The sequence below is a fragment of the Sminthopsis crassicaudata genome, chromosome 3, assembly GCF_048593235.1.
Source record: "Sminthopsis crassicaudata isolate SCR6 chromosome 3, ASM4859323v1, whole genome shotgun sequence".
NCBI classification, from domain to species: Eukaryota; Metazoa; Chordata; class Mammalia; order Dasyuromorphia; family Dasyuridae; genus Sminthopsis; species Sminthopsis crassicaudata.
In genome coordinates this window covers 67,682,075-67,707,305 of record NC_133619.1, presented here as the reverse complement: position 1 = coordinate 67,707,305, position 25,231 = coordinate 67,682,075, and the positions used below count along the sequence as shown (strand labels likewise).

At 34.9% G+C, this 25,231-nt stretch overlaps 1 protein-coding gene across 5 annotated transcripts in view; it reads right to left on the bottom strand.

Annotated features, from left to right (window-relative positions):
- BARD1 (BRCA1 associated RING domain 1) overlaps positions 1–25,231 on the bottom strand; it is a 125,366-nt gene that overhangs the window by 60,414 nt on the left and 39,721 nt on the right. For all 5 annotated transcript variants that reach the window (XM_074298766.1, XM_074298765.1, XM_074298764.1 and 2 more), the window contains one exon: positions 23,303–24,333. In XM_074298766.1, coding sequence (XP_074154867.1) covers positions 23,303–24,333 — 1,031 coding nt within the window. The remainder of the gene's footprint in view (positions 1–23,302; positions 24,334–25,231) is intronic.

Sequence of the window (25,231 nt, the reverse complement as noted above, 5' to 3'; positions counted from 1 at the left end):
AACATTTCATTCTACATTGAAGATTCAAAAAGATATTTCAGTAGCTTATGATATATCAGATGTAATATTATAAAGTCAATTATCACCTTATAATAAATGTACCAAGCTACCTATTGTGTCACAGTGACTAACTATTAGATTGCAAAGTCGGTATATACATATACAGAAATTCACAGTGAGAAGGTATCTTCATTCATTCTGGGCTGGTGCACAATGAAAACAAGACAGCATCAAAATAAAAACCAGCAGACTTAATAAACGTAACCTGGGAAGGAAATTCATGAGTATAAAGTCAGACAAATGACATGTGAAGAAATGTTTTGTTTTTTTTTTCCATAGGACCATAGATAAAAGAATTTTCTTTGAAACAGAAAAAAAAACACAAAAAAACCTAAGAATTCCTGGGAAAATGTACAAAATGAAGAAATAAAATTTTGCTATTACGAAGAAGTGAAGTATCTGTATATGCTTCTATTTCTGAGACATTCTCCTTGAAAGTAAATCTCTCAATTGTTGATATCCCTGAAAACCAAAGGAAAGCATCAGTGTGAACAGATGTCTAGATCCTCCTGCTTCCTTTTTTTGTTCATTCCCCTGGAGTGAGACAGAGAGAAATGGGGAGATAGAGGAATCTAGTCTCTGATAAATTGACCCATCCTTTGTACAAGGAGGAAGGCTATGGTAATGCTCTTAATAGGCAGAATGAAACAAAGAGTTTGGACATAGACAATATGGGGGTTCACTTTGCCTGAATAAGCATTACTTTGTTGGGGGTTCTCCCCTTCTGTGAGAAATGGGAGAGTGGTGGGAGAAAATAAATGTTTGATAATTGAAAAAATATTAAAAAAAAAAAAAAAAGACTAAATGATCTCTGAGGGAAAGATTTAAGGGAGGGGCGGGAAGAGATGGTCCTTTTCATTATGAACACATTGTAATACAAAGAGAATTCACAGGCATCTAGTTCAATAATCAGTTTTTAAAATCAGCTTAAATAATTGCATACAGAAGATACCACAAGGATTTCTTCTTGGTAATAACTAGCATTTTCCCATGAAACTCTATGGGATTCAAACCCTTCCCCTTTTGTGTATTTATTGCTGAGGAAAAGGAGAATTATTAAAGAAAAAAGGCCAAGAATCTCAATAACTATGGAAACCATGAAAAAGTTTGCAATAATTTTCACTGAGTTTGTCATATTTCTATTTCTTCCAACATCAAATGGACCATTGTTCCAGATACAAGTTGATCTTCCTCCATAAGAGAAAGAGAAGGAACTCAATGAATGATATCCCAAGATACCAAGATAATGAAGTGCTCCTTTTAAAAACGGTGCCTTAGTATTACCTGAGAGACAGGAAGTACAATTATATCCATGTCTATTTTGCAGATGAGAATGAGTTCATTCATCCTCTTGAACCCTCCAAGGTTACATAACTAGTAATAACTGAGGGCAGAATTTGAACCTAAATTTTCTGACTTCTCATCTTTTGAAGTCAGAATTATCACATATTTCTGATTCCATACTCAATCCTACATGAAACAAAAGATACACATTCATCCTTTTAGTTTTCATTTTCGGTAGAAAGCCAAGTAAAATTAACACATAATCCATCTAACACTTGCACAAGAATTCTCTCTATCCTAATTCCACATAGTTGTTGTATGAGAAGATATTTTCAATAGGGCAGTGAAAGGATTTCAAAAAGCCATGTACCTTACTACCTTAAATGGAAGAAAGAGGAGTCTGTTTTTGTCACACAAGATTAGAATTACAATTTGCATTAGAGAAAATGTCCTTAAGGTATTTTAAGTTTGGCTGGTGATTTTCTTTGATTTCTTTTTACATTATCACAGATGTCTCCTACTAAGGTTCTAGTCCTTTACCTCTTCCGAATAATATACATCAGATTAAACTGCACAGTTTATTAAATGCAATCTTCTTTTTCCCTCCTCATATTTAATGGTTTCCCAGATTTTCTCTCTTATGGAGATGTAATGCCAAGGACATAAATAAGATTATGATAATGACAAAAGGTGTCACAGTAACTGGATAAGCTCTAACTGATGTGAAGTTTCTAGGAAATAAATTAACTTTTCCTGCTTCTGATTTCTTTATATTACTTTCCTTACTGGCAGGCTATTTACTGAGTAACAAGCACTAAGGTTCAGCCTATACACACACTTTAGACGCTTCACAACTTAAAATAATAATTGAGGTGTTGTTAGAGCACAGCTGAAAATAATCATCTCGGAAAATCCTTACATTTATAAGAAATTTTAACTGTCTTTTGAAGTTAAAAATTAAAAAAAGAAAAAGGCTACCGTTCTCCTTCCCAATCCTCCCCAATTCAACATTATGTCTCATCCTTCAAAGAACATATTTTGTCCACATTGGAAATATGTCTTTGTTAATTGGTAGTGTCATTTTTAACTTTCAAAAAAATTCTGGAAAAGATATCTCCTGATTAATGTGTGTGTGTGTGTGTGTGTGTGTGTGTGTGTGTGTGTGTGTGTGTGTGTGTGTGTGTGTGTGTGTGTGTGTGGCCAACAACAAATTCTACTTATTTCTCAAGAAGGCAGGTTCTCTGAAACTATATTGATTCTGGAAGCTACTGCATTAATGAGAGGACTTAATGACAATCCACTGAAAGAAGGGGGATGGTACTATTTATTCTAGAGAAGAGGAGATTCAGGAGGGAACATGACACTTGTCTTCAAGTATCCAATACAGGAGAAAGATTGGACTTCTGTTTAGCACCATCATAGGGCAGAGAGCAGGAGTCTTTCATCAGTTTCACAAAGACACATTTATGGTAGGATATAAAGAAAAATCTAACATTATGAGCTATTCCATAATGTAATGCACTACCATGGAAGGTCATAGGATCACAGTTGAAAGGCAAAGTCCCTTAAAAATTATCCACCTGACTTTACAAATGACAAAAGTAATGCCCAAAGACTGACTTGTCCATAAAGGCACAAGGAGAAACACGGGATCTAATTCTAAATAACAGGGTAGTATATTGATCATTACTGATTGTTTACTAAACTTCTATTATTTCAGCCAGCCAATAAACATTTATTAGGTGCCTTTCATGTACCAGGCACTGCTAAGCAACAAGAATACAAAGAAACCATTATCCTTATACATACTGCTGTCAGTGGTTCCTGACCTACAGTTGGGAACATCTCTAAGTCCTCCAGTATCTTCATCAGTAAACAAGGATAAATCAAATTCTCTTGAATGAGGTAATTTGGGACCTGTTACAAGAATTATACCCAATAACGGAGATGTAATGACAGTGGGTCATATGAAAGCAAAGAAACTCATCAGCATGTTAAGCAAGACTGCTTGCTGATCAAAGCTTCGATTTCCTAAGGTACAAATTTGGTTTTTATGATTTTAGGGGCCCATTTAAAGTTCAAGCAATTAGTAGAATTCTGCAGCAAATTAACTTAGAAAAATAAAGCATTTCACAGAGAGGTAGGGGTGAGAAAGGAGAATTCAGCTAAGAGAAAATGGGGAAGGGTAGTTTTTGGAGGGGATATGTACCATACAACTACAAAGCTTATTGTCAAAATGAGGAAACATTCCCAGTTCAAGGACAGGAACCAAAAGGAGGTAACCAAATACTTTTACAATTGTTAAAGAAGTCCACTTGGACAAAAACTGCAGGTGTCTCTTATCTGAGAACAACAAATAGCTATTCCAACAATAGAGAAGTCTGTCTACTTTACTATGTCCTCATAAAGTCTGTAGTATTTTATTTCTCCTTTAATAGTCTTTTAAGACTTTCAACTACTACGACCACCAGGCAGAAGAGATGGGGAAGTATTTCAAGGTGTCACAAAATACCTGAAGCTTGTCCCACTCTCCCCTCTACATGATACTCACAATACTTGCCCTCATAGGACTGTGGTAAAGCTTGAGAGTATTTATAAAATACTTTTATCATAAAAATGTAATCTATTATTCTAGTCTACCAATTTGTGCTAGAATGCTTTGTTGTAGCCCATGCACATTGTTTCCTGACATCCAACAATAAAATTTCTGCAATCAAAATGTTGGACCACAATTTTCTACAGGTTCTCTTTAATGATGAACTTTGAAAAGAACTCCAGGCCCAATTAACATTATGAATCACTTTTTTAATGAGATGAGTCCTGCATACTACCCCTATGACCAATCAACTTTTTCACAAATCTCTTTGGTAATAATTGCATTTTCCTACTCAGAATGACAACCTGGACTCAAAGGAATAAGTAGCATGAGAAGGAAGGGCAGATAAATTAATTAATGACTCTACTTTTCCAGAATAAGCTAAATTGTCCCCTAAAAGACTGTATTAAAAGTCAGAATCCTACTATATGTTGTTTACAGGAAACACACCCGAAACAGGATGATACATTCAAACTAAAAGTAAAAGGGTGGAGCAGAATCTACTATGCTTCAGGCACAGCCAAAAAAGCAGGGGTAGCCATCCTCATCTCAGATCAAGCAAAAACAAAAACTGATCTAATTAAAAGAGATAAGGAAGGGCATTATATCCTGCTAAAGGGTAGCATAGATAACGAAGCAGTATCAATATTAAACATATATGCACCAAGTGGTACAGCATCTAAATTCTTTTTTTTTAATTAATTTTTATAATTATAAAATTTTCTTTGACAGTACATATGCATAAATAATTTTTTTTTTAACAACATTATCCCTTGTACTCCCTTCTGTTCCGAATTTTTCCCCTCCTTCCCTCCACCCCCTCCCGTAGATGGCAGGCATTCCCATACATATTAAATATCTTATAGTATATCCTAGGTACAATATATATGTGCAGAACCGAATTGTTGTTGTTGCAAAGGAAGGATTATATTCCTGAAGGTAAAAATAATCTGGGAAGAAAAACAAAACAAAACAAACAAACAAAAAAAAACAAAAACAAAAAAAAAGCATCTAAATTCTTAAAAGAGAAATTAAGAGAGCTACAAGAAGAAATAGACAACAAAACTATAATAGTGGGAGATCTCAACCTTGCACTCTCAGAATTAGATAAATCAAACCACAAAATAAATAAGAAAGAAGTCAAAGAGGTAAATAGAATACTAGAAAAGTTTGATATGATAGATCTTTGGCGAAAGTTAAATGGAGATAGAAAGGAGTATACTTTCTTCTCAGCAGTTCATGGAACCTATAAAAAAAATTGATCATATACTAGGACATAAAAACTTCAAAATCAAATGCAGTAAGGCAGAAATAGTAAATGCATCCTTTTCAGACCACAATGCAATTAAAATTTCATTTAATAAAAAGCCAGGGGAAAATAGACCAAAAGAAATTGGAAACTAAATAATCTTATACTAAAGAATGATTGGGTGAAACAGCAAATCATAGACATAATTAATAACTTCACCCAAGAAAATGACAATAATGAGACATCATACCAAAATGTGTGAGATACAGCCAAAGCAGTAATAAGGGAAGTTTTATATATAGAGGCCTACTTGCATAAAATAGAGAAAGAGATCAATGAATTGGGCTTACAACTAAAAATGCTAGAAAAGGAAAAAAATTAAAACCCCCAGAGAAACACAAAACTTGAAATTCAAAAAATAAAAGGTGAGATTAATAATATTGAAAGTAAAAAAACTATTGAATTAATTAATAAAACTAAGAGTTGGTTCTATGAAAAAAACAACAAAATAGGCAAACCCTTAGTAAACCTGATTAAAAAAAGGAAAGAGGAAAAGCCAATTGATAGTCTTAAAAATAAAAAGGGAGAACTCATCACTAATGAAGAGGAAATTAGAACAATAGTTAGGAACTACTTTGCCCAACTTTATGTCAATAAATTCGATAACTTAAATGAAATGGAAGAATACCTTGAAAAATATAGCTTGCCCAGATTAACAGAGGAAGAAGTAAGTAGTCTAAATAGTCCCATCTCAGAAAAAGAAATAGACCAAGCTATTAACCAACTTCCTAAGAAAAAGTCCCCAGGTCCAGATGGATTTACAGATGAATTCTACCAAACATTTAAAGAACAACTAACTCCAATGCTATGTAAACTATTTGAAAAAATAGGGATTGAAGGAGTCCTATCAAATTCCTTTTATGACACAGACATGGTACTGATACCTAAACCAGGTAGATCGAAAACTGAGAAAGAAAACTATAGACCAATTTCCTTAATGAATATTGATGCTAAAATCTTAAATAAGATATTAGCAAAAAGACTTCAGAAAATCATCCCCAGAATAATACACTATGACCAAGTGGGATTTATACCAGGAATGCAGGGCTGGTTTAATATTAGGAAAACTATTAGCATAATCGACTATATCAATAACCAAATTAACAAAAACCATATGATCATCTCAATAGATGCAGAAAAATCATTTGATAAAATCCAACATCCATTCCTACTAAAAACACCTGAGAGTATAGGAATAAATGGACTACTCCTCAAAATAATAACGAGCACATATTTAAAACCATCAGTAAACATCATGTGTAATGGCAATAAACTGGAACCTTTCCCAGTAAGATCAGAAGTGAAACAAGGTTGCCCACTATCACCATTACTATTCAATATAGTACTAGAAACGCTAGCCTCAGCAATAAGAGTCAAGAAAGAGATTCAAGGAATTAGAGTAGGAAATGAGGAAATCAAACTATCACACTTTGCAGATGACATGATGGTATACTTAGAGAACCCCAAAGACTCTGCTAAAAAGCTATTAGAAATGATTCAGAATTTTAGCAAAGTTACAGGATACAAAATAAATCCACATAAATCCTCAGCATTTTTATACATTACCAACACAATCCAACAGCAAGAGATACAAAGAGAAATTCCATTCAAAATAACAGTCGATAGTATAAAATATTTGGGAATATATCTACCAAAGGAGAGTCAGGAATTATATGATCAAAATTACAAAACACTTGCCACAAAAATAAAGTCAGATTTAAATAATTGGAAAGACATTCAGTGCTCTTGGATAGGCTGAGCGAATAAAGATGACAATACTCCCCAAACTAATCTATTTATTTAGTGCTATACCAATCAGACTCCCAAGAAACTATTTTAATGACCTAGAAAAAATAACAACAAAATTCATATGGAAGAATAAAAGGTCGAGAATTTCAAGAGAAGTAATGTGAAAAAAAAAAAAAAAATCAAATGAAGGTGGTCTAGCTGTACCTGATCTAACTTTATTACAAAACAGCAGTCACCAAAACCATTTGGTATTGGCTAAGAAATAGACTAGTTGATCAGTGGCATAGGTTAGGTTCACAGGGCAAGAGAGTGAATAAAAATAGCAATCTAGTGTTTGACAAACCCAAACATCCCAACTTTTGGGATAAGAATTCATTATTTGACAAAAACTGCTGGGAAAACTGGAAATTAGTATGGCAGAAACTAGGCATGGACCCACATTTAACACCACATACTAAGATTAGATCAAAATGGGTCCAAGATTTAGGCATAAAGAATGAGATCATAAATAAATTGGAGGAACATGGGATGGTTTATCTCTCAGACTTGTGGAGGAGGAAGGAGTTTGTGTCCAAGGGAGAACTAGAGATCATTATTGATCACAAAATAGAACATTTTTTTTTAAATTTTTTTTTATTATATATATTTTTTTATATTATCCCTTGTATTCATTTTTCCAAATTATCCCCCCCTCCCTCTATTCCCTCCCCCCGATGACAGGCAATCCCATACATTTTACATGTGTTACAATATAGTCTAGGTACAATACATGTGTGTGAATATCATTTTCTTGTTGCACAATAAACATTAGAATCCGAAGGTACATGCAACCTGGGCAGACAGATATTAGTGCTAACAATTTACATTCACTTCCCAGTGTTCCTTCTCTGGGTGTAGTTGTTTCTGTCCATCATTGATCAACTGGAAGTGAGTTGGATCTTCTTTATGTTGAAGATTTCCACCTCCATCAGAATACATCCTCATACAGTATTGTTGTTGAAGTGTATAATGATCTTCTTGTTCTGCTCATTTCACTCAGCATCAGTTGATGTAAGTCTCTCCAAGCCTCTCTGTATTCCTCCTGCTGGTCATTTCTTATAGAGCAATAATATTCCATAACCTTCATATACCACAATTTACCCAACCATTCTCCAACTGATGGACATCCATTCATCTTCCAGTTTCTAGCTACAACAAAAAGAGCTGCCACAAACATTTTGGCACATATATGACTCTTTCCGCTCTTTAGTATTTCTTTGGGATATAATCCCAGTAGTAGCGCTGCTGGGTCAAAGGGTATGTATGCACAGTTTGATAACTTTTTGGGCATAATTCCAGATTGCTCTCCAGAATGGCTGGATTCTTTCGCAACTCCACCAGCAATGTATTAGTGTCCCAGTTTCCCCACATCCCCTCCAACATTCATCATTATTTGTTCCTATCATCTTAGCCAATCTGACAGGTGTGTAGTGGTACCTCAGAGTGGTCTTAATTTGCATTTCTCTGATCAGTAGTGATTTGGAACACTCTTTCATGTGAGTGGAAATAGTTTCAATTTCTTCCTCTGAGAATTGTCTGTTCATATCCTTTGACCATTTATCAATTGGAGAATGGTTCGGTTTCTTATAAATTAGGGTCAGTTCTCTATATATTTTGGAAATGAGACCTTTGTCAGAACCTTTGTTTTTAAAAACATTTTCCCAATTTGTTACTTCCCTTCTAATCTTGTTTGCATTAGTATTATTTGTACAGAAACTTTTTAGTTTGATGTAATCAAAATCTTCTATACAAAATAGAACATTTTGATTACACCAAATTAAAAAGTTTCTGCACAAACAAAACTAATGCAAACAATATTAGAAGGGAAGTAACAAATTGGGAAAACATTTTTACACTTAAAGGTTCTGATAAAGGCCTCATCTCCAAAATACACAGAGAATTGACTCTAATTTACAAGAAATCAAGCCATTCTCCAGTTGATAAATGGTCAAAGGATATGAACAGACAATTTTCAGATGATGAAATTGAAACTATTTCCACTCATATGAAAGAGTGTTCCAAATCACTATTGATCAGAGAAATGCAAATTAAGACAACCCTGAGGTATCATTACACACCTGTCAGATTGGCTAAGATGGCAGGAACAAATAATGATGAATGTTGGAGGGGATGTGGGGAAACTGGGACACTGATGCATTGTTGGTGGAGTTGTGAAAGAATCCAGCCATTCTGGAGAGCAATCTGGAATTATGCCCAAAAAGTTATCAAAATGTGCATAACCTTTGATCCAGCAGTGCTACTACTGGGCTTATACCCCAAGGAAATACTAAAGAAGGGAAAGGGACCTGTATGTGCCAAAATGTTTGTAGCAGCCCTTTTTGTAGTGGTTGGAAACTGGAAAATGAATGGATGTCCATCAATTGGAGAATGGTTGGGTAAATTATAGTATATGAATGTTATGGAATATTATTGTTCTATAAGAAATGACCAGCAGGACGAATACAGAGAGGCTTGGAGAGACTTACATGAACTGATGCTGAGTGAAACGAGCAGAACCAGGAGATCATTATACACTTCAACAACAATACTGTATGAGGATGTATTCTGATGGAAGTGGATATCTTCAACATATAGAAGAGCTAATCCAATTCCAATTGATCAATGATGGACAGAATCAGCTACATCCAGAAAAGGAACACTGGGAAATGAGTGTAAACTGTGAGCATTTTTTTTGTTTTTCTCCTCAGGTCCAAATCCAATTCTTCCTTTGCAAAAACAACAACAACAAAATTCAGTTCTGCACATATATATAGTACCTAGGATATACTATAACATATTTAATATGTGTGGGAATGCCTGCCATCTACAGGAGGGGGTGGAGGGAAGGAGGGGAAAATTTGGAACAGAAGGGAGTACAATGGATAATGTTGTAAAAAATTACCTACGCATATATACTGTCAAAAAATGTTATAATTATAAAATTAATAAAAATAAATAAATAAATTGTCTGCTAAACAGAGCAGTTCTATTCTTACATGGTTCTGAAGTGAGCTTTTATTGATAACACAGTAGTAAAAGTAAAATAAACAATGTAGAGCTCTATACATTTTGCAAAGTTGACGTCAAATTCAAACCAAACAATCTCAGTGGCTTACTGACTTGTGTAATATATATATATATATTTTGGAGAAGGAAATAGCAAACCACTCCTGTTTCTTTGCTAAGAAAATCCCAAGTGATATCAGGAATAATTGGACACAACTGAAGACAAATGAATAACAAGAACAATAAATTATATTTTTATTCATGTCATCAAACATTTCCTAATTACTGTTTTAGGCCATACTTTGGAATTTGGCAAGGCAGTAAACTTTGTTTTAGATAGTGGTAGGAGAGGTGGCTTCAGAACCAATTAGACCTGGCTTTCAGTCTTGTCCTTATTCATTCTATGGATAAGTGACTTAATTTCTCAGTAGTCTAGGTAGCTGAAGATAGTGATCAAAAAAAAAAAAAAAAAAAAAAAAAAAGGAGTTTTCATATCCAGGAGTCCCCTATGCAAGTGAAATTACAACTTTGGTTTCTGTCCAAAGAAATGCCAGGATTTATTCAGGCATTTACTCTTTTACACTTTATTATATTAGAACATATATATGTATATATGTATACATCCATCCATCTCTCTCTCTGTCTCTCTCAAGAATAGCTCAATTCCTAGGAGACAGACACAGTATATTACAAAGTAGAAAGGAAGTGAGCAATTGATATGCAAGTAGAAAAACAGGACCAGAGTTGACCAGCCCTCTGTAGTCTGGGCAGTATGAATGCTTTTAAACTATACGCTCAAAAATAAGTAAATATATAAGCTCACAAACTTTTTTAAAAAATTTGAAATTCAACAAGGGCAATTCAATAATTTTTAGTTATCATCCAGATAAGAGTAGTAACCAGTGATTGCTACTGTGGACACTTTTAAGTGGAAAAAAAAAAAAAGCAGGGCCCTCAAAACAGGAGTCCTCCCACACTAGGATTCTACTTGTGTAGAATGTTCTCTAAGAAATTCTAGGAAAAAATTATAGGTGAAATTCAAGTTCCTTCCTTCTCTTCCCTCCACTCAATTTTGATTTTCAGTTTTGGGGCCACTTAAAGCTGTACTAAGAACACAAATTCACAGATACCGAAAAGATTTTCCTCTGAAGGAGGAAAAATACCTAACAGTAGCTACAATAATTGCATCAAGATCATCAGAATGATAACGTTGGGAGGAACCCAGAGCATGTTCCTATTTCTGTAATAAATTGTTTTGATAATAATAGTATGAGCAGGTTATATCAAATTTATTGACTCCCTCTTGTAAATCAGTCAATTAGAAAGTATTAATTAAATGCCTACTATAATCCAGGCACTGTGTTAAGTATTAAAGATATGAAAAAAATACAAAAATCACATAAGCTGTCTTTGAAAAGGACCTATTGGACGTCCCACAAATACTTCAATGGACACTACTTCCATCAAAAAGCAATTCACACAGCAGGTTTTCTTTTTCCACTAAAATATTTTTTAAATATTCTGAGATATGCCCCCTTATAACTGAGACCATTTCTTTCTCTGAACTTTGTGATAACTCACTATATTGCTAAGGAGATCATTATCAAATGATACCCCAATCCAATCTCTACACATCTTGTCTTGAGTAAGAAATATTTTGTCTGGAGTCTTCAACCCTCAACTAACCATTTGTAGGTATTCAAGTTCAACATAGTCCTGCAAAGTCCTTTTGATTTTATACTTTCAAAGCAATGCAATATTTAGAGATTAAAGAATCTTAGATTTCCTTGTATATATGTGGGGGAAATATTATTTGAAATTTCTCTGACTGAAAAGTCATCATTCAAATGAAAAAATATAAATTCTTACAAAAAGTAACAGATCCATAAAAAGTCTTGAGCATAAGGCTGGGTCTCAAGCTTTTAGGAATCAGTCCATTTGTGACTCCCTGATCCATGTCATATTTGTTTGCATATGTTGTATTTCTCAGTAAATTATAAGATCACTCTGCAGATCACTTAGGATTGAATGCTTTGTTGGGAAAACATGTTAATACTCAAGCTGGATATCAAATGAACCAATCAATATAGGTCCCAAAGCCCACTGTCTCCTGGGAAAAAATATGGAACCTGGCAAAGAACGGGAATATTAAGGTAATGTCTGTCAATTGAGATATGGATATATAATAGATATAGATATACTTTATGACATGCATATTATTTGTATGTATAACATGATATATAACATATATAATTATATGTACATAATATAATATATATAAAAAATATGTAATGGAATAAAGAGTGCACTGTAAGAATTAACAAAAGGGATAGAATTAGAAGAACCTAGGGAAGATTTGTATGAGCTGAGGTAGAGTGAAGTAAACAGAACCAGGAGAACCTTTTCTATAATGACCACAATAACAATATAAAGATAAACAACTTAGAGCAACTTAAGAACTCTGATCAAGGCCATAACCAATCATGACTCCAAAAAACTGATGACACAGTATGGCTCTCATTTGGTATAAAAAGAGAAATAAAACTCCTGACAACTACTCCAATACAAACGTATTTTGCTCAACTACCCCTTTAAAAAAAAAATACCCCTGTATTGGGGGAAGAGAGGAAAGAACATTACAAAAACATTTAAAAAGGTAGACAGAAGAGACCAAAGAAGAGCCAAGTAAGGCAATGTAGCCCAATTAAGGGCTACATTAAATTTAATGTATATTTAAAGGAATAAAACCGTTTACAATGGATTCATGGTTTTGTGACATTTATTTTTTTTAAATCATATTTTTTTTAAAAGTTATGATAATTCCATATGGGATTTAGGCCACAATAGTTGACAATCCTGACTATATAGATTTCCTACAGAATTTAAGGTAGACAAAGATCTAAACAAAGTTTGAATAAATAGCTAGCTTCCTTACTCAAATCTGCTTTATATTCCAATTGTTTAAAAAAAAAAAATCTCAATCAAATTAGCATATAATCTTGAGTACCTATAATCAAACAATTAATAAATCTATTTACTAAGTTCCCATTATGTTCCAAGAACTGAGGTAGGTCAAGTGAACCTGCATTACAGACTTATGGCCTAAGATCACCATAATAAATATCCTCCCCAAAATTCCCTACTCTGAAAAGAAATAGATTAAATGTTATTTCTCAAAACTTAAATTCATGGGACCGAACATTTGGGCTCCAAACTCAACAGAAGAAAATTCAAAGAAGTTACACTGATATAAAAAAGTATTTATAAAGGTAGAAACATAAACCCATTGGAGCTGCCTGATATCCATAATTCTGTCTTACTCTGGCAAATAAAAACAGATTTATGGTTATAGAATATACACTCCTTACGGGACAATACAGACTCTCTTTTGTATTTATAATAAATCCAGTGCCCAGCACAGTGCCTGGCATATAGTAAGAGCTTAAAAACGCCGTACTCATTGATGCACTGTGGTTACTCTGCTTCCCCTAAAACAAAGCAGATGAATATCTCAAAATGACCAGGTTCAAGCTTAATAAAGTAAGGGATGCTAGTATTAGAAGTACCTGTCCTTATCCCCCTTTAGTAGTCATGCCATGGTGTAAGGGATATTCCAACCCTGTGTTCTATGATGGAGATATAATTTCCTCCAGATGCACCCCTGAAATGTTTGGGTACCCCAAGGAACTTTTCTCTAGCATTAAACCCCTTTAAACCCCGCTGCCTACCCAATGGGAAAAAAGTAACGAGATCCCTTTAAGGTTATTTTAAAAGGAACTTCCTTCCTTTACTCCAAGCTTAGAAAAAGGGTCATACAACTTCATGCACCAATGATTTCATATCAGCCACTAGGATTCCAACACATAACTTCCAGTTCAACAAAGAATAAGCGTGAGATCGAGTCAATTCCCCTGAACCTATTTGTTATAAGAGAGTTTTCATTATTTCTTTTTCTTTTTTTTCTTTAAAGGTGGGAGAAAAGTAAAGGGGATGGAAAGTACATTATTACTCTAGTATAAAAATCTCCAACAAAGTAAATTATGTTTACTTTAAATAGGATGGTATAATAAGCTTCTGCCCCATCATCCACAAAAAAATCCATGTCACAAATCCAAATATAATGCCTGAGTATATCCCTTCTAAGACATCGGTCAGAAAGGCTGCCCACACAACACTGGAAATACAATACAGGTCATCACTAGGTTGAGGCAGGCTGTTAATAAGTCACCACCAACCAGTTATGGGCACTAAATGGCAAAGAGGGATGAATATTGGACTCAGGGAGACCAGAGTTGGAATACTAACCCAGACACTCATCAACTACTGTGATGATGGACAGGTGGCTTGAGTTCCATGTGGCTCAATTTCCTCATCTGTGAATTGATTTGGATTCAATAGTTTCCAAGGTCTCTTCTAGCTCTAAATGTATGATTCTATAAGCAAAGTGGAGGAAAAGAACCACGTACAGACTATCTACCCCAATACCACTCCACCAGCTATGACCAATAGGCAGTTAATTTTCCATTTTGCAAAGGGCCTACTGAAGGGGGAGAATCAAGATGAGTAAAAAAAAAACAGTTCTTACTGTGGGAAAAAAAAAAACTATATTCTTTTCTTTCTTTTTTAATAGTTAGTGCTAAAGTCATCAACTGCCAAAGAAACTTTCCTAAATGTCTTCTTGAAATTACTTCTATTCAACTTAAGGAAGAAAAAAATCTCTGTGGTTCAATTCAAAATGATTTATAAAAATAACACATTTACCATTAATGTCTGATAATATTGCCAATTAGTGGTTTAAAAGACTACAGTTGAAGTCAATTAGTTTTTCTTAAATGTATTATATTAGAAACTGCCAAGTAATCAAAATAATACTTATTATTAAAAATAATTAAATGCCAGAGAATTAAGATGCATTATTATAATTTTGGCAAAACTGTATTAAACCGACAACCTGACAAAATGTGGATGAAGCAATCTTGAACGTGTCAATGGAAGGGAGAAAAGAGCTCAACAGAGCTTCTTGCAGTAATTTGTTCATTTGAGATTTTTTTTCTATTTCTTGGAGAGCGATGCTAATAAAGATGACTTCTTTTCACCTTAGTAAGAAGTAATCTGCTTCCATAAGAACTAAGAGAAATGAGCATCCATCTGCAGCTCTATGCCATTAATAATAGGAGACAAAGCACAGATCGGTGAATGAATTTATAATGAGAGAAAAGGAAAGGAAACTAGAAGTGAAGGATTACAGATGCTATCAACCTATGATAACATGACCAGACAGACAACAAACATACAGTGTATAGGAAGTTAAATTGAATACTTAACTATGGCTGAGCCAAGGAATTTCAAGTAAAGCATACAGGAGATACATATCACAGGTCAAAAACTTTGTCCTGGTTTTCATAAAGAAAGGAAAAGAATGGAGGCTGAAAATCTCAAGGGATCTTCTATTCCTGGAAAAATTCTACTATCTATTATATTAAAATTTAATATATTATTAAAATATATTATTCTATTATTAAAATATATATTAAACAAATATATATTATTAAAAGCATGGTCATCAAGAGTCCAAAAAGTTCTGAGCATCTATTAGGTAGAAAAAAAACTTGTCAATTGGCAAAACCCAGGAATATACAGAATATCACACATAGAATCAATAAAAATGAGTTTAAATCAAGCCTGACACACTTACTTACTAGCTGTGACCCTGACTTAATCCTGTTTGCTTCAGTTCCTTATCTGTCAAAATGAGCTGGAGAAAGAAATGGCAAACTACTCGAATATCTCTACCAAGAAAACCCTGGACGTGACACTTCAGGTCAGGCTCCCTTTGTCTCTTTTTATATTCCTAGTCCTTAGAACAGTGCCTGGCTTACAACAGGGAGCTTAATAAGTATTGACTGATTGACTGATTGAACTCAATGAGACCACATCATGATATGGTACCCAAGAAAAGTAGCATAATCTTACACTGAATTATAAGGCACAGAAGAAATTTGTTTTCCTTAAGTATATATATATATATCTGATACAAGGGTATGTTTTCCTTTCTTTTTCAATGAGAAATTATGGATTTTTCTTAATTAAAAAAAATGATTCATAATATCCAGGAATAAGAAGCCAGCTATGACCCATGGAATTGAGGGATACACATATAGTAGGAATATCAAAGTGAGGTCAAATGTTGGCTTGTGGTGGAAGGTACCATTTTAATGATAATTTTTTCAGAAGAATGAAAATGAAAACTACAGAGGTTAGCCCAGAGTTACACAGCTGGTAAGTATCTAAGCCAGCATTTGACCTCACTTTGATTTTTCTACTTTATGTATACCCTCTATCCATGGGTTGGCCCAGTTGGCTACTGTGTTCCCTTCCAACTCTGAGAAGCTGTGATTAAGAAATCCTTTGGAGATTGGCATTTGGCAGGCTTATGCTCCCAATGAAACCCCAGAATTTGAAAATCTGCATTAGTTTGTATGAGGAGGCAGGGTACCATAACTTCCAAAGAATTCTTATTCCCCTAAATGGAAATGATAAATGAGGAGATCCTTGGTCCTAAAACTCAAACAAAAAATATAAAATCTTTTGTTCCCCAACACCAGCCTTCTGCTCTATGGCCACCAAGAGAATCCATCTATTATTCATTCAACAAACATTAAGAATATGCTCTATGAAAGGATAGTTAGTGTGTTACATGAGGTAGTAAATAAGGCAGTCTCTGCCCTTGTGATTTTCAATTTTGGAAGAAGAGATAAGACAGATATACATAGATCTAACATAGGAAACAACTGAGAATGCTGAAAAGAAATACAGTTTGGTAAGAGTTCAAAAGAGCAAGAAATCACTTGGAATTGAGAGGAGTAAAGAAAGACTTCATGGAAGAGGCTACATTTGTTCTGGGCTTGGAATAAAATCTGATTCAACAAGAATTTATTCAATGCCTATGTGCCAAGCACTGTGCTAAGAGGTGAACAAAAATAATGTCAACACCACAGATAGAAGTAAAGTAATTTAGGCATAGAGAAAGCAGAAGGTGGCAAAGGTATAAGCAATGTTTAGGGGACATAGTTTGGTTAGAAGGATGAGTAGTGACAGAAGGGTTAAAATGGTACATTATACACTATAGATCCTTAATAAATGCTTCCTAAATTGAGTTGAAGGTAGCTTGAATAAACTAAGTAATTTGAATTTTATTTAGTAGAGAGAGAGCATCAAGGTCACTGAAGGTTTCTGAACACTGGATCTACCTAACATCATACGCCCTACATGTCAGGCCAGAAAAGTGAAGAAAATGGAAAATAGTGAGCTGTTACAAAAATACCTAATTAATAGAGTCTTGACCTCAGAAAAATTTCTCAACAGATTCACAGTTATCTACATTCATTCAAGGGAACCTGCATTCATCAGATAGGCTTTTAGATTTAAGTGGTCAATCCAACATGAAAGCTTCATTGCTAATTGTAATTCTACTGGGTTCTAAAAAAAATGAGCTAATTGATTTTAGAAAAACAAAATGAAGAGTGAAATGAGCAGAACCAAGAGAACACTGTATACAGTAGCAGCAATATTGTTTGAAGAATAATTATAAACAACCTATTTTTGAATATTATTAAATTCTCAAATCAATTACACAGGATCTATGAAGGAAGATGTTATCTACCTCCACAGTAAGAACTGATAAGTAGAAATATGTCTATTGACAAATAGAAGTATAAAAGGAAGTCCAGAGAATCTTGGAGGTCTCTGAAAACAAAACAAATTTAAAATTAGTTTTTATTTCTATTTCTAATATGATAAATATCTGTCAGATATAACTCACATAAACAAATCTTTTTGGACAAATCCTCAATAATTTATAATTAGTATAAAGGGACACGGAGAACAAAAGTTCGAGAATCACTAGTCTAGACCAGGGCCTCAAACTTTTTTCACTTTTTTGTCCAAGGTTTTACTTGACTCTGGATATACAGGTGTATAAAACAGGTATATAAACCAAACATTTACTGATAATAAACAATAATTTCATAATCCCCACATTCAGGGGTCTCAAGTGACAGTTTAAGAAGCTGGGATCTAGATGATCTCTCACTGGGCATGTTTTAGGAGAGATTTTTCTTCTGGAGAGGTGTATAGTTGAATCAAAGATAGCGTTCTCTTCTTCTTTGGGGAAAGAAGGAAGGAGACCATTTGGAACTTAAAATGCAATAAAAAGATATATATATGTATATTTTTAAGTAACAAACAAAAAAATTAAAAAACACTTTATTACTGATCTAGATTGTGCTGGATATCCATAATGTTTGCAATAAACAAAAGACCAAAGTCGAGGAATCAATTTGACTATAACCACAGTCTGCTTGCCCTTTGCGTACAAAATCTGTATTAATTACCTGCATGTTAACAGCTGCTACTATACTTCATGCTCCGCACACAGTCGGCCAGGTTCCAAAAAGGAACAGGGCCAAAAATTCAGGTGTTCAGACAATAATTACCAAGAATTAACTTCATTAGGGAAGAAATCTCGGCTGCTGCTCGTTCAGAGGTCCTAAATGGTCAGCTTCTAACCGGAGAGTCTGCTGCTGGGATTTCCAGGGCCTTTCAGAAGTGGCTCAGTTTTAGGGAGAGCGCTTGACTGAGTCCTGCAGTACAAAAGCGCACGCCCATCCATCTCCAGCAGAACCACCGCTGCTCTGTGGCAGCTAGTTCAGCAGCAACTTCTCAAATGTCTACACTCATAAAGTCTGCAGCCCTGCCTGCGAGTGAGATGTTCATGTGCCAAGGACCCTGACTAGCCGTGCATTAAAACAATTGCTGTCCAAGGCAATAAGAAGAATGAATTAGATTGAATAAACTCCAAGGGATCCCACTTTTTAATGAAAAACATTAACCATTCACCAAGAGTCAAAAAAGGAAACGGGAAACTGTTTAAATATAACACATTTTCAAGCACTGAACTGCTTGTAATGTATATTTCAGGGTATGAAATAAATAAATCCAGATATGCTTTACATTTCACAGATGGCAACCAACAAGCCAAAAGCAAAAATGGTCTCCAAAGATTTGGAACTGGTGTCTTAATTAAATTTAAAAGTTTTTAAGACAATTTTTGAACAGTTTCCACTAATATCATATTGTCATAGTGACCATGAGAGTTCCATTCACTAAATCCGCACCAGATATATCTAAGCCAGGATGAATCTTCTTCCATCAGGCCATTGAGACATGGCCCATTACCAAATTTCTATTCTTTGTCTTAGGGTTTCGGAAGGTCATAATGTTAGATTAGCAAGCAGATAATGATTTATTTTGGTGACATCTGCCCCTTAAAGAGGCACCTATATGGTCAAGTGGATAGAAAACCAGGCATTAGCCATGCATTAAAACAATTGCTGGTCAGGGCAATAAGAATGAATCATATTGAATAAATACCAAGGGATCCCACTTTTTAACAAAAAACATTAACTATCCACCAAAAGAGTCAGGAAAGGAAATGGGAAACTATTTAAAATAATAGCACATTTTAAAGCACTGAATTGCTTGTCAAGTCAAGAATTCAAGAAGATGCATCTTCCTGAATTCAAATCTGGCCTTAAACACTTACTCTGGGCAAGGCATTTCACCCCGTTTGCCTCAGTTTCCGCATCTGTAAAATGAGCTGGAGAAGAAAACAGCAACTGCTCGGTATCTTTGCCAAGAAAACCTCAAATGAAGTCACAAAGAAATAGCTAAGAAAAGCATTGCATGTGTCCTTCAAATGAAGCAAATCTGATGTACAAATACAAACTTACTTCATCTGATAATTAAGAGACCTCAATATCAATGTGACCCATTATCACTATGTAAATCAAAGGCAAGCTCATTCACAAATAAAAAATTTCTTTGGGGAAAATGAATTCCCTGCAGGGTTCCTTTAACTTTAAGAACTAATATTCCTCACTGCAGTAAGAATAAAATTTGATTTACAGACATTCTACCCACACAACTTTTCATGAACACGTTCACTACATTTTGGGTCATTAGACTTTCTGACATTTGAGGCTTCTGTGAAATCCAGGCACATATATTTTTAAGTTGAAAATTGCATATACGCCATAATCCATAGATTGCATTTACATAGTTGAAATATACTAGCACACACACACACACACACACACACACACACACACACACACACACACACACACACACATTCATTCTCATTCATTCTCTCTCTGTCTCTCTGTCTCTGTCTCTGTCTCTGTCTCTCTCTCTCTCTACCCCTCTTTCTCTCTCATCTATATCCTCAATAACTCCACCATTAAAGCAGATCTAAGGATTTAAAATTCTTCTGCAGCTCCAAAAATGGGGATACGGAGTACAAACCTTTAATATCTAGAAAACACTTTCTTTCTCCCCTCCACCCTCCCTCTCCCCAATTCACATAAGGTATTCTTCTCTGTGGGTACTGTCTCCAAAAGAATATAATTTGGGGGAGGGGGAGTAACAAACCTTACAAGATATCTTGAGGTTCACCAGCTAGATTTTCTAGAGGACCATGCCTTAAGCCCTAATCAATCTGGCTCTCGAGAACTGGCCATCAATGGGTACCAAGCCTCAACTGATCCTGATTTGGACCCCCTATGTAAATAGCAATTATTTCTGTTTGGGCCAGAAACCTTGAAGGTCTTCCTTATTTCTGACTAGGTAAAAGGGGCCATTCTCTGTCTCTTTTCTTACCTAACCTAATCATTGATTGGGCTTTGCTTCAGTCAAACTGAGACCTACTGAAGACCTTAGCATAAAAAGGCCAACCAAAATCTCCCACTGCATGCAGGGCCATCACCAATCATCTTGATCTATACTTTGCCACTAGACCCAAATGTCTCCAGAGACTTTGCACAGCCCTCCCTCATTTAAATCCAATTCACTTGCATTTCACAGTATCATCTCTCTAATGTCATGATCCCCCCATTTGAAATAAAGGACAAAAGAACTTCTGGGCGTGAGATCAGATAAGTTAATGTTTAAGCAAACTAACTTTTGCTAAGAAAAATGCTAAACCTGCCACTCTACTGAAAGCTCCAGTGGGACAATTTTTAAACTTCAATTTAAAAGCTCATTTTTTTATTTTTTTTTAAAATAAGCAGCCTTCAAATCATCTAGCTATATATAGTATGTTGCTATCCCTTCCATGACTAATTACTAAATAACAATGCTCTTTGCTTCACTAGTGAAATCAATCTTCTGAGAGGAAAATTATTATAATACATACTAGCATATTAAGGACTACACTGTAATAGTAATTAATATATATTTTTAAAGATGATGAAAAAAATAGTATGAGCAGTTTTTCAACTGATGGAACTAAAATTATGAATTGCAAGGGCTTGGGAATAATTTCATGCAGAGGAGTTCCTGCTCCCTCTGAGCACCACCTCACAAAGGGCATGCATAATGTGCTGCTACCTGTTCTCTCCTACAGGGCATGCTTTAGCAGTGCCCAGTGGGGGGGTGGGGGGTGGAGGAACCTAAAAGGCATCTGCAGAAGTCCAATCTCACTGTGTGTTGTATCACAGACTGAAACAGTAAATCAATGGACACCCACAGCTCTTTCCCCCTCCAAGGCTACCTTCCATCTATCCTGGCTTTATTATGTATGTATTGATTTCAATATGTTGTCTCCCCAATTAGAACATTAGGTTCTTAAGGACGGAGATTTAACTTTTACTTTCTAACCTGAATGCTTAGAATGTGTCTGGCACAGAATAAGCACATAATAAATGCCTGTTGATAAATGCATATATAGACATGTATGTGTGTATACATATGTATGTATATGTCTATGTATGTATACACACACATACACAAACTCTTTAAGTCCTCCCTTACCTAGTGGCCAGTAAATTTCCCAATCCTTTGCCTTTTAGCTCTACAAATAATCCTAAAAAAAATGCAGGATTGTGAGATTGCACTAGGTTTTCCCACTACTCCTATGACTAAATACTAAAGAATACACAAGGTGAGGTAACATAGCATAAGGCGACAGCTTGTGGCAGAGTGGATAGAGAACCAGGCCAGGAGTCAGAAAGTCCTGAGTTCAGGTTTTGATTGGCTGTGGGACTGTGGGTAATCATTTAACCTTATTTGCTTCAATTTCCTCATCTATAAAATAAGCTGGAGAGAAATGGCAAACTATTCCAGTATTTTGCCAAGAAAACCTCAAAGGGGGTCACGAAGAATTTGATACAATTGAAAACAATTGAACAACAGCAATATAAAACAACAATACTCTACATAACTGCCTTCCCCTTCCCCCAAAAAGAGAAAGAGATAATATAAAAGCATATCAACTGAGAAAAACTGAAGCAGACAAAGCTGTGGTATATGAAACTAGAATATTACTGCTCATCAAAAACAAAGAAAATGAGAACCAACAAGCAAGGGAAGAAAACACAGAAGCAAAAGAATACATAACTATAATCACATAAACAATGTGATTACCACTAAAAAGACAGCTGAAGTCTGATAGGAACTGAAACGAACCATACCAGTTCCTATCAAGTGATAACCAAAGACATCACCTTCCTTTCAACAAAGATGTGGAGGACACAGATATGGCAAGCAGCATACCTGGTCAGATAAAGTCATTGTGTCACTTCGGTTTACTCGAAAATTTTTTTGTTGTTTCAAGTGAAGGAAGAAAAGGAGAAATCAGATTGACACAAAAGCAAAAGACATTTTAAAAAATGTAAGCCTATTTTATATGAGTATTTTAATACATATACATACATTTATACATACATATATGCACATGCATGTATCTATATATAATACATATCTATGTATGTATATATGTAAATGAGAAAAAATAAATTTTGATTCTACATTTCTAAGAAATCAAGAAACTTCATAATTGTCATATTTCCCATTATTCCTGAGGTATTATTTTTTGTTTTAAGTGAAAGAGGAAAAAGAAATCAGATTGACACAAAAACAAGACAATTTTTTAAAATCTAAACCTATTTTATGTTTTAATACATATGCATACATATATATATATTCATGTGTGTATCTACATATGAAATACAAATATATTTATCTGTGTGTATATATGTATCAATATGAGAAAAAAATAAATTTTGTTTCTACATTTCTAAGAAATCAAGAAACTTCATAGTCATCATATTTGCTATTATTCCAGAGGTATTATTTATGTTCCAAAAGTAATATTTTTAAAATTTTTTATTCTAAATTGATGTTCATCACAGCAAGCTTACCTTAATAGAGGCAATGTGGAGTGGAGTCTCTCCTCTATGGTTTCTCTTGATGATGACAGGACTAGTGGGAGACAGCTTCCCAGCAGAAGGGCTGGTGGGAGAAAGCTTCATGGCAGAAGGGCTAGCCACCATCCACGACTGGGAAGGGCTATTCATTAGGGATGATGATGGAGTACTAGAAGATTTTGAGGGAGAAAAGCTAATAGAGTCATTTAATACATCACTGTTCCTTGCTCTTAATGATGGATCATCAACCACACATTTGGGTTTGGGAGATGCATTTTCTGCAGATGGCAGCAACAACTCTGTAAGGATATCTTGAGTGACTGATGTTCTTCTGGCTCTCTGCTGGCTTCTTCTTCTAGGTCTTTTAGAAAGAGGGACCACAAAGGAGTCAGAAGGCTGCTTCTCAGTTGTTCCACCATTGTTCAATGACAGCAATGTCTCTGATACAAAACTATTCTCACCAAGAGAATCCCCAAAAGATGATGCTACCTTGCTCTTTCTCTCGATTTCTACAGAATCTACCTGCGTGGTCGATGATGGACAGATCTCATCTGCCTTTTCAGCAGGACTGTCCTCTGTCATAGAGATATAACTTAGTAAATCCACACCATCATTTAGGTCTGGGGGCTCAAGAACAGAGGGCTGGAAACAGAATGAGACAGACTTTTCTTTGAGTTTCTCACTGATACTTTGATCAGATTCTTGAACTTCTTTTTGATTTTCCTCCTCCAAATTCCATTCTTGATTAATTTCAGCTAAACTCCTCTTTTTCTGCTTTTTTCTAGATTTTCTGGAAATTTTTTTAGGCTTCTGGGGAGAATCTCGCTCAAGAGATGAGGAAGTAAATTCAAAGGCTTGATAAACCCGCTCATCCTCAATTGGCTGTGGCTGAGTCTGCACTGAAGTTTTATTTAGGACGTATCTGACTTTCTTACTACGAGGGCTGAACCACATTTTTATGAATTTCTTATCATTTTCATCTTCATCTGGTGAGGTTCTAGTCTCTGATGTACTTTCTTCCAGACCTGAAGGAAGAGGAAAAAGAAAACATGTAAATTGTGAAGAAAAAAAAACTATTGCAAGGGGCAGGTCACAAGAATGACATACATTTCTGATTCTTCTAAAGGACATGGCTCCAGTAAATTATCCTACTTGCTTCTCCATCTATTCATCTTGCCTTTCTTTTTTTTTTTTTTTTTTTTTAATTTGGGAAGTTCCGTCCCCAATAGTCTACTGTGAGATTCAATTTAATGTATATTAAATACTTCAATAGCAGAGAGAACCAACAAGCACATATTAAGAATGTAGGATATTCTAGATTTTTTTTAACAATCAAAAGTTACACTACAAATTACATTAAATAGCAAAACTAGTGGCAATTATTATGAGGAAGAGTAATAAATGGATCTGTGATTATAGACATTTCTTTTCTGACGGGTAGTCTCCTTCCCCCAAAAAAATAAAAGACAAGTAGTCAGATTGAACAATCACATTAGGAAATATTATCACTTTCAGGAAAACATTTTAGGAAGACAATAATAATTGAATTTTTGTAAATTCAATCTAATGACCATTACTTACTTGCATATATTTTCCCCTAATACATGCCCTTCCCAACACAATGTTTTGGAGAATTACACATTTTTCAATATTTTGCCTGAAAAATTTTCCCCATACAACCTATTTTACTTTTTCCTAAATAGCAACTGAAGCCAACAGTGACTCCTCACTGTTATTATATAATCCTGACAGAACAGAGCAGGGGCAAATTAAAGAGGTAACAGGTTGCCAGCCCTAAACTGGGGTGCTATGGAGGAGAATTAATCATAACTTCAAGTCACTCAGCAGCTCTCACTAACCCTCCTTCCATCTCTGACTGTCTCCCATTGCCATTCTCTACTCCTGGAGAGAAAGGTGAACAAG